The sequence below is a fragment of the Metopolophium dirhodum genome, chromosome 6 (genome assembly GCF_019925205.1).
Source record: "Metopolophium dirhodum isolate CAU chromosome 6, ASM1992520v1, whole genome shotgun sequence".
Classification (NCBI taxonomy): Eukaryota; Metazoa; Arthropoda; class Insecta; order Hemiptera; family Aphididae; genus Metopolophium; species Metopolophium dirhodum.
This window is the reverse complement of record NC_083565.1, coordinates 28,698,182-28,708,256: the sequence shown is the minus strand read 5'-3', so window position 1 is coordinate 28,708,256 and position 10,075 is coordinate 28,698,182. Positions and strand designations below refer to the sequence as shown.

The following is a 10,075-nucleotide window of genomic DNA, read 5'->3' as shown; positions in this document are numbered from 1 at the left end:
ATACTTTGTCGCATCTATTTCGTTAAGCTAAGCGGTTGTAAACATTCAAGTATTTTTGGTGATGTTAGAATTGCTTTCAAGTTTGTTAAAATAATTTAACATATTTTAATATTTATCAGAATCTTTTTTCGTATGCATTATGCCAGTGGTTCTCAATCTTTTTTGTACCGCGACCCAAATTTCCCCCGAAAAATCGTTCACGACCCTCGGGGTTCAACTTTTCAAAAAGTAGTTATAAAAAACAAAATTTGTTTATTACTTTTATTGGGTATTTATTATTTCATAGGTTTATGATCAATATATTTTTACAAAATAATGTACTTTTAATAATGAGGCGTATTAATAAATACCCGTCGTAATAAATAAATAAACGACGAATTATTATTTGTTACCCACGTAATTTTTGGTACTATATTACTATAATAATATAAGTATATTTAATAACATAATAATATATTTAATAAGTATATTTAATATTAATTTAACATAAATTTCTTGAAATCCATATAATTCAAAAAATATTTCACAACCCACCAAAAATTGACTGACAACCCACCAGTGGAATGCAACCAACAGTTTGAGAAACGTTGCATTATGCAATGATTGATAAATCACTGAATTCAAGTTTTACACGTGTATCACAGTGAAGTAGGTACCTACACCTACTATTAATGACAAAAGTACGTAGGTACACACTACACGTCTCCACACCTATTTTACAACAGAATGGTTTTTGTTGCATTTTTACCATATTACCACATTACAAAAAAATTTACATGTTTTTTTTCAATATATTTTTATACAATTAATGTAACAATATAATACAAATTTTAATACAATACAAAATATGATACAATACAAAATATAATACAATATACACAATGCAATATAAACAATAATATAAACAATATAAACAATACAATATAAAAAAGAGAATTATTACGTCCATAAGGATAACAAACATCAGGTTCTGCCGATTACGATTTTGGAAATTATTTATCCATCTTACTCCAATCGTAAGAGACATTGGACGCCGGATCACAATCCCAGGCAATTACTTTATCCATACTTTTATCGCAATAATCGACATTCCGTACTGGTACCTAAATCACGTTTAAAATATTTTCCGATCAGTTTAATAGGTATAATAATTAAATTTTGAATTTCGTGTTTAAAATCAAACTACCTGATAAAATAGGTATATTTAGCTATTTACCGTGGAAAAGAAGAGCATATTAATATTATGTTTAAGTTGTTTAAATGTCATAACATAAAATATATCAGCAAAAAGTTGGAAAATCCTAACTATAGTAAGTTTGAGGACCGGGATATTGATGATGAAAGCTCGTCATCGGCGAGTGATGTATCCGCCGAAAAACCCGTCTACCGAACACAGACGTTTCGGCAGAGACGCTATTGAAACATATGAGTGCGTGGAACTATAATAAAATAGGTATATTTAGCTATTTACAGTGGAAAAGAAGAGCATGTTTAAATGTTTAAATGTCATAACATAAAATATATCCGCTAATGATGAATACTTGAGACGTGTCATCTGCAAATTACGATTTACCATCATATTGTATACTTAGCGAAGTACCCAATTTAATTATTTCAAAAGGATGATATACCTATACTGTGTATAAGAAAATTTAGATCGTTGTCACATATTGATCACAAAATGATGTTGTAAGTACCGATTTTTTTCATCAAAGCAATTTAATGTGTTATCCTATATTATATTTTATATGCGTTTAAAATGTACAAATTACAATATATTATATAATACACATTTATTTATAATATGCGTTATTTAATATTTTATAATTTATGCCGATCGTCAATTTGTTCAAACAAGCGTATTTCGTTTCGGATTATGAAATTAAAAGTATAATATAAATATAGAGGATCAATATATTCAGGCATGGTTTCCTCCTTGGGTGAGATTTATTTTCACCTATCTTACAGCGTTCTCACCGGTTATTATTATCATTCCCTATCAATTATATTTTTGAGATTTTTAACATGTTTGTAAGTACCTACTATGGGTTTTTTTTTTGAAATAAAAATAATTTTAGTTACATATTTTGATAATTTTAATTGAATATTATAAGTCTTGAATTCTATTATAGTAATAGGTAACTATTTTTCTACTTCACTAAGACTGTGCACAGCAGTGTTAATAAGACAACTTAAAACTATAAACTATTATGATAAATTAATAGAACGACGATGAGTGTCTAATATATAAGTAAGTACTTACTTTATGTTCCACATATATTTCAAGACTCTCTGCTAAATTTATACATTTTTTGAAGACTGATTTTTCGGCGTGTTCAATATTTGCGGATGACGAGTTTTCGTCATCAGCATCATAGTTCTCCAAGTTAGTACGGTTATGACTTTCTAACTTTCGGGTAGACGATTTTTTCACAAAGTGTGCACGGGTCTTAAACAAGTTCAGATTGATTTTTGTTTAGAGTAATAGAAAACAAAATATATACCTATTACCTAGTCACTAGTCAGTGTGTTTAAAATAATTATCTTCGAATTTCAAAAATATTTTTTCTTACTCCATAATATAATATATAATTTGTATGTATAGGTCATAATATTTAAAAATAAAATATAAATTTTCGGATATCATACTATTATAATGTACTATAAAGTGTATACATATAATCGACGTTTAAAATAAAAATTAATTAATAGTTAAATTTAAATTTGTTAAACAAAATATACATTATCATTTTGTATTTCTAAGCAATACATTTTTTTAAAAAAACATTGATAACAATAAATTTAAAAAAGAAAATTATTCAAAAAATTTAAAACACGTTTAATATATTTAAAAATACACAGTATTCGACCGAATAAAACTTTGTTTCTTTTAATTAGAATAAAAATGTTTTGAAGTATTAATCATTCGTCATACCATAAAATAGTAAATGTATTGTTTAAATATTATTATATTAGTTACTAATTTGAAAAACTGTTACATTTTACTTGCACGAATAGTTTTACTCGTTCACTTATATTTTTGTACTTTGGTGTATTTTAACTTTTAAAAAACAATTAAAGTAATACAACTCTAGGAAAACAGACTATCGCGTCAGCGGTGTAGCGAAAAAGCCTATTCTAAACGCCGTGTGATCATAATAATATATCACAAGTATTTTTCTACTTCACTACTTAGACTGTGCACAGCAGTGTGAATAAAATAACTCAAAACTATAAACTTGTAATGATAAATTAATAAAAAGACGATGAGTGTCTAATATATAAGTAGATACATACTTTATGAGTAAGACATAATAGTTCTACACACTCATATGATGATTCAATCGTCTCTGCCGAACATGTACTTGGGAAGACGGGGTTTTCGGTGGGTATAATCGCTGATGCCGAGGTTTCATCATCAATATCTTTGTCCTGAAACTTACTAAAGTTAGGATTTTCTAACTTTTTGTGGGTAGACGATCTGTCCACAAAGTGTGCACGCGCCTTAAACAAGTTATTATTAAAGTTATTGTTTTAACAGGCACTGATTTTCATAACTGAATAAAAGTATCTATAGAAATGTTTCTCGTACGTATAGGTACACGAGAAATGCGTATTTTAATTATTTTTAGTGCACATTAATATTAGTCCTGTATTAAAGTGATAAATAACTAATTTTATACTTCAATTATTGGACTACCACGCACTAATGAAAAAGATATCGGAACTGCTATTGCCTATTGGGCACTTTTGCAAGGCGTTTTCACTCTTCATGGTTGAATCTCTGCGGACTCTAATTTGTTAAATATTAATTTACTATTAATCCAGAAACATGGAAAATCATCTGAAAGTGAAGATTCAACCACGAAGAGTGAAAACGCCTTACAGAAGTGCCTACTAGCAGTTCCGATATCTTTTTACGGTATTTACTACACCGAGACTATTAACTGAAAATATTTTCTCTGTTACCTACCTGATTTTCATTCCGTATCGCGGCGTTGTGATTGTCCAAGTGAGATTTCCTCTCTTGCGTGGATGAATCGTCGTCACTTATAATAATCACCGACGCACAATCATGATCACGCGGAATTTTTGTACGCTATAATGATAAATTTATACTTAGCACGTCAGAGATTGCCCAATTATTAGACTTAAATATTATATGTATAGATAGGTATTTACTTCTTCACAAAGAGCCTGTGACTTGTATTCCTTGGTATCTGCGTAAAACATTATTAATATTATATTATTATATAAGTATAATAGATATAGGTACAATATATATACTTAATTATTTAATTTATGTATACAATCGAAATTCTTAAGATTTTACCCGCTGTATACGCAGTGGCACCCCTCCAAATAAATTATTCCAGGATCTACTATTATATTAAAAACAAAATAAGTCAAGTACTATTATCGAAATCGTATAATACTACATCGGTATATTTCGTTATTATTCAGGGTAGGTCAATTTGCAGTTACCAGTTACTAGATGTTCTACCCTATATGAAATTAATTCCGGACTATAATATATTAGAGAATTTCACATTATCTGAGCAATAAAAATTTAGATACGGAACAGTGAAAACGTATTTACTAGTATATACTTACTTATGACAATGTTAAATGTTTTTGGCATTTTTCTGATGAAGTTGTCAGCATCATCATCCAAAAATGCCCTTTTTCTTTTATTGTTCATTTCAAAAGACATAATTCAAAGATCGGCCGTTGTATTTTACTTACTATTATAAATGCGATGAAATCGATTTAGATAGGATTTATAAATGGATGCAATAACGATTCTGTAATTAAGATTTAACTGAATGGAAACTATTTGAATATTATATTATACGTAGAGACAAAGTGTCACCCGAGCTATCACCCTGGCTACGAGTTTTTTTTCATTTTCAGCCATCAAAAATATAAACAGTTTTGATCGTATTTTTATTATTTTATTATTATTACACAGATAATTGTTTAAAATAAGTATCGTTATATTTAAACTATATGCAAAAATATCTGGAATTTACTTATTTACCCAATTGCATTTTTATTTATTTGCATTACACGCCTACAATAAAACTTTCATTTAACTAACAACATTTTCTGTTTATCAAAATAATTTTGCGAACCATACCAAATTAAAACCACATTTATTTAATTCAATTTAACGAATTTACATCAATATTACGATTTTTTTTTTTTACAATTTTTCATCAAAGTTCTACCATCTTTAGAGATATCCAGACAATCATTGTTTAGTTAAGTTGATAATTCATTTAAACAATTATTATAAGATACATTAAACTCTATAAATTCCAAGTTTTTAATTTATCACATAATATACCCATTTTGTTATTTGAAATACCTAGTTGTATCAACAGTGGTGAAATTTGAGTCTTTTAATTCGAGTGGACGTTGAAAAACAATGGCGCTACGCCTCCCTCTATTTTGTTAATTTATTTTATCTATACTGTCAAAAATATTATATTGTGCTTAAAAACTAGAAACAAAATAAAATATATTTAAAACGTATATATAAAATATTTTTCAAACTTATAATACTAAAACTCACATGTGTAATTTATTATTCCATAATTTAAAATGTAATCGATTAAATCGTCTGACATAATGACAAATTACGTAGTATAATAATACAACAAATATTGTAAAAAAAAACCAACCAATATCCACGATAGTACGAAACCAAATTTGCGGGGGACGCATCAACAAAATTAAGTGACGGCAACGATTATGGAAAAATAAAAAATAAAACAAAAATATGAACGACAAACGCGTTGCATAGCTCAATGATAACCTGCACTCACTTTCAAATTTTCCAAGCAGCCGTGCCCAGTAGGCCGAGACTTTTCAGATTTATTTTAATAGTGTCTTAAGTATTTGGAATTAGACTAGATATTCAACAATACATTTTCTGAACTTGAGGATAGAAATAAGTTGAAATTATTCAATTATAGATAAACCGAGGCTCAGAAAATGTATCTACAATAGTTCTACTATGTTCTGTTCCATTGGTCTGTGATAACAGTTTGTAGATCTTCAATAAATGTTTTCTATGGTAAAATATTTATACCTATGTAGTTAAAAAATAAATAAACGAGCTGTATTTAAAAAAAAAGTAATTAATTTAAGAGATTATTTTGTAATTTTGCTTGTTTGATTTTGCAAAAATGTAAGGCCGCTGCTCTTTGTCGGTTCGGCGAGTGAGTGCGCGCGCGTGTGCGACCATTAAATTAACTTAACATATTTTAATATTTATATTATTTATTGATAATAATTAATAAATAGGTACTTTTATATTATAAATAGGTACTATAATTAATATTATAATATATATTATAATTTATACTTTGATATTATCATGTCTATGGACTATGGTATATTGGTATACACTTCACACAATTGTAAGTGTGACACAAATACTATAGATTATTTACCTATATAATCAATATTATTTGCTTTACAGTCTGTATACAGCATGAATAAGTTCTTCTTAGTTCATGGTAATATGGTATACAGTAATACTCACTGCAGGGGCTAAAATACTGTGCCCTCTAACACACTATTTGTGTCCCCTGAATGACAAATGTGTGTCCCAAGTTTTATAACGTTATTTTAGTTTTGTAGAAATAACAAACATTAATCATTTACTATATTCTTAACTTAATATTATATAGTTACCTATTATGTTAACTTAAGTTTAGTACTTATTTTATTTCTATACCATGGACAATAGTTTGTTATAAAAAAAAAGAAGAAAATATGATAATGGGTCAATACAAAGTAGGTATACTTACATAAAATAGTTAAATTATTCTATGTTGTCTTTTGAAATACAATATTGTTTACTGTAAACTACTGAAAAGTTAACTAGTAAGAGCAATGCAATTTATAGCATATTGTCATAATATTATATAATTAGGCAAATTAATTAATTAGCTAAAATATGTTAAACTATTAAAAATATAAAACTGATTATGAATAATATCATAAATTGGATTTTATAGAATTAGCTACCTAGTTATTTTGTCTTGTTTAATAAATATAACTAAAAGGATCTATACAGGATGTCCCGTGAGGATTTACCCATTGCGATATCTCCTGAAAATACCTGAAAAAATGGAGATATCATAATTCTGATTTTTTAGTAAGACTCACAGGGACAAGAACTACAAATATTTCATGTTTTAATTTATTTTAATGTTTTAGTAAAAAAGTTAAAAATATATTTTTTTATTTAATTATTTAACAAAAAAAAATGAAGATAGCCATTTTGTAGAGTTCATTTTTCTGAAAATATTGACGTTTCAACATTTTGATTTTTAATATTTTTTCTAGTTTCTAGAAAAACAGTGAATTATTTAATACCATAGTGGCATAGCGGTATAATCATGTGGCCCGCGACCCGCGTGCTCGTGCAGCCAGCGAACGCTCTCAGTGTAGCTTGTAATAAGCATATTATTTTAGTTCTTCAAAATCTATTGATGAAATTTTAAACAATTATTTTACAAAAAATCAATTTGTACATCTTTGTAATACCTATTATTAAATACGATTATATTATAATAATTATAGGCTATAGTCAATAGATAAAATAAATTTATTTTGTTCATTTTGTACTTAGTAAAAAAATGTGTTTTGTCCGTAAACTTATAAATACCTAATATTTAATATTATTATTATAATATTTGATATTGTAATCTTGTATTGTTTTCTGATAAGATTTGAACTTATTGATCAACAAAGTAGTGTCTGATCACAATTAAACAATTATTCAATTGATTAAAAATTACAATTACAAAATATTATGATTTATGATGACTACCATTTCATTTTAGTAATAAAATAATTATTCCTACTATTTAGTTGTATTATAAATTCTAAATCGTTGATTTATTTGTAAAGTACCTTTACGTTGTTTAACAATATGTAATTGTTCGATATCTCAATACTATAAAAGTTACAAAATAACAAAGATCAACATGTGCTTTGAATGTTAATTATTCTCTACACATAAACGTACCTACTATATTATTATTTAATAAAAAGTTTTAATATTATTTTATGTTTCAAACAAATTTTGCAGTACTTATTAAATTAAAAATTGTATTGTATGAGTAATATTTTCATGGGCTTATCAGATTTAAGTGATTTAACACAATTTCTTTGAAGATATTCTTGGAAATATGTTTTAACAATTATGTACCTACCTACCTACCTATTATTAGTTGGTAAGTTATAATTATTTTATTACCTATTTAGCTATATTTTATTATGATATCATGCTTTATAGACATTTAGTCTGTAATTTGAACAGAAAATAAAAAATTAAACATCAAATAACATTTTCAATTTCTCAAAACTACAAATAACTTAACAAGAAAAATTTGCAAAATAAAATATAATGAAGATTTATTTAATAGCAAAATAACATTTTTGTTACAATGTGAGTATTATTTGTTTTAAATTAATTTATACTCAACCCAATTGTATTATTTCTTATTGTTATTGAAGAATAATCTAAGCTAAGCGGTTGTCAACATTCAAGTATTTTTGGTGATAGAATTGTTTTCAAGTTTGTTCTATAATCAATAAGCATATTACTATTGCTTGGTACCTTGCCATTTAATAGTACTAATACTCATTAGTTATACCTATTGTAACGATATTCGTCATCGACATCGTACATTACTCCCTACGTTGAGCACGGCTAATATGCTGAGTGTTAGTAATGACAAATGTGTATATATGTATGAAATATATATTATGCTGACGCGATGTTTAGCTCACATCGTGTAAATAACCGACCTGGACGCCTGGCGGGAGTCAGTTATGATAGAGTCGACAGTGAGGTAGTCGATAGAATAGGCTCGGCAGTTGATAGTTGGATGGCCAAGAATGAGGAGTGATAGTGAGGTGGTCGATAGTGGAACTCGAGGGCTGACAACGACCTGAAGAGGACCTGCGGACGACCAGCTCAACCCACATTTGGACATCGGCACCCACGACACACCATGGCCCGATCGGTAGCCCGGAGTTATAATTTATAAGTATATTTCAATATTGTAACTTGTAGTAAATAATAATAATACATCAATAACAGATATATATATATATACATTACGTTGAGTACTTGCTTCACATAAGGTAACCCTGATCCCTAGTAATAATATCACACACCGAGGTCGAGTCTCCGAGACCTCGTTAATAGAAACAGAACGACACCGGAACGGGTAAGAGCCCAGGTGAAGAGGAGACGTTACAGTTGGTGGAGGCGCCCGTCCCTGGAGTCCCGATTTTTTTTTAGAAATTATATTTCGTTTTTTCTCGAGAAAAATTTCGATTCTAAGGTACACCCCTTGTGTTGTGATATTATTGTTGGGTGTCACGTGAATCTTATGTGAAGTTATTGGCCTAATAATTCTTAATGGATGTCAAATTTTATATTAAACGAAATACTAATAATCAGATTGCTAAAGTAACAAAATTAAATATTTTATTTTTAAATGAACACTTCGATTCAGAAATAAATGCAACAGAATTGATCGGCATATTACGACAAATCGATGAGAATAATTTAGGAGATTTTTTTGAAAATTCGAAATTTGGAAAGATACCTTTATCGGCTAAGTTAGTTAGAAAATTTACGCTTTGCACATTATACGAAGTCGAATGTTTAAGTAAAGATGAATTTAATAAACTAACACCAGTAGAAAAAAAATTTGAATTCATAATATCTCAGAAAACGGTATCGTGGATACTTTTGTTAGATAAATCTGAAGTAGTCGGTTTTTTAAAATTTTGTAACATACATTGTGAAGAATCGTCAACTCTCTTACACTTAAGGGATCTCGCGAAATCAGCAATAAAAACTTTTAGAGTACTTCTTGATACCGAAGATAAAGATAATTATAACGATAGTACTGCAGATCTTACCTTTACTGAAAATAAGTTATCATTAGATTTCAATAATAGCCAGAAAAATCATTGTGAAAAAAATATTAGCGAACCAGACTCACAGGTAGAATTAGAAAATAAAGGTACCGATACG

The 10,075-nt window shown here is 28.0% G+C and overlaps 1 protein-coding gene across 3 annotated transcripts in view; it reads right to left on the bottom strand.

Annotated features, from left to right (window-relative positions):
- Positions 1-784: 784 nt before the first annotated feature.
- The window catches only part of LOC132947420 (uncharacterized), a 32,128-nt gene continuing 22,837 nt past the window's right edge, over positions 785-10,075 (bottom strand). The window contains exons 1-7 of one of the 3 annotated variants that reach the window (XM_061017698.1): positions 5,832-6,147; positions 4,615-4,805; positions 4,183-4,220; positions 3,974-4,099; positions 3,298-3,432; positions 2,264-2,449; positions 785-1,103 (exon numbers count right to left, since the gene is read on the bottom strand). In XM_061017698.1, the coding sequence (XP_060873681.1) occupies positions 993-1,103; positions 2,264-2,449; positions 3,298-3,432; positions 3,974-4,099; positions 4,183-4,220; positions 4,615-4,714 (696 nt within the window). In that variant the 5' untranslated portion in view covers positions 4,715-4,805; positions 5,832-6,147 and the 3' untranslated portion in view covers positions 785-992. Of the gene's footprint in view, positions 1,104-2,263; positions 2,450-3,297; positions 3,433-3,973; positions 4,100-4,182; positions 4,221-4,614; positions 6,148-10,075 lie in introns of those variants that run through there. The other 2 variants (XM_061017697.1, XR_009664919.1) reach the window with 2 other exon arrangements.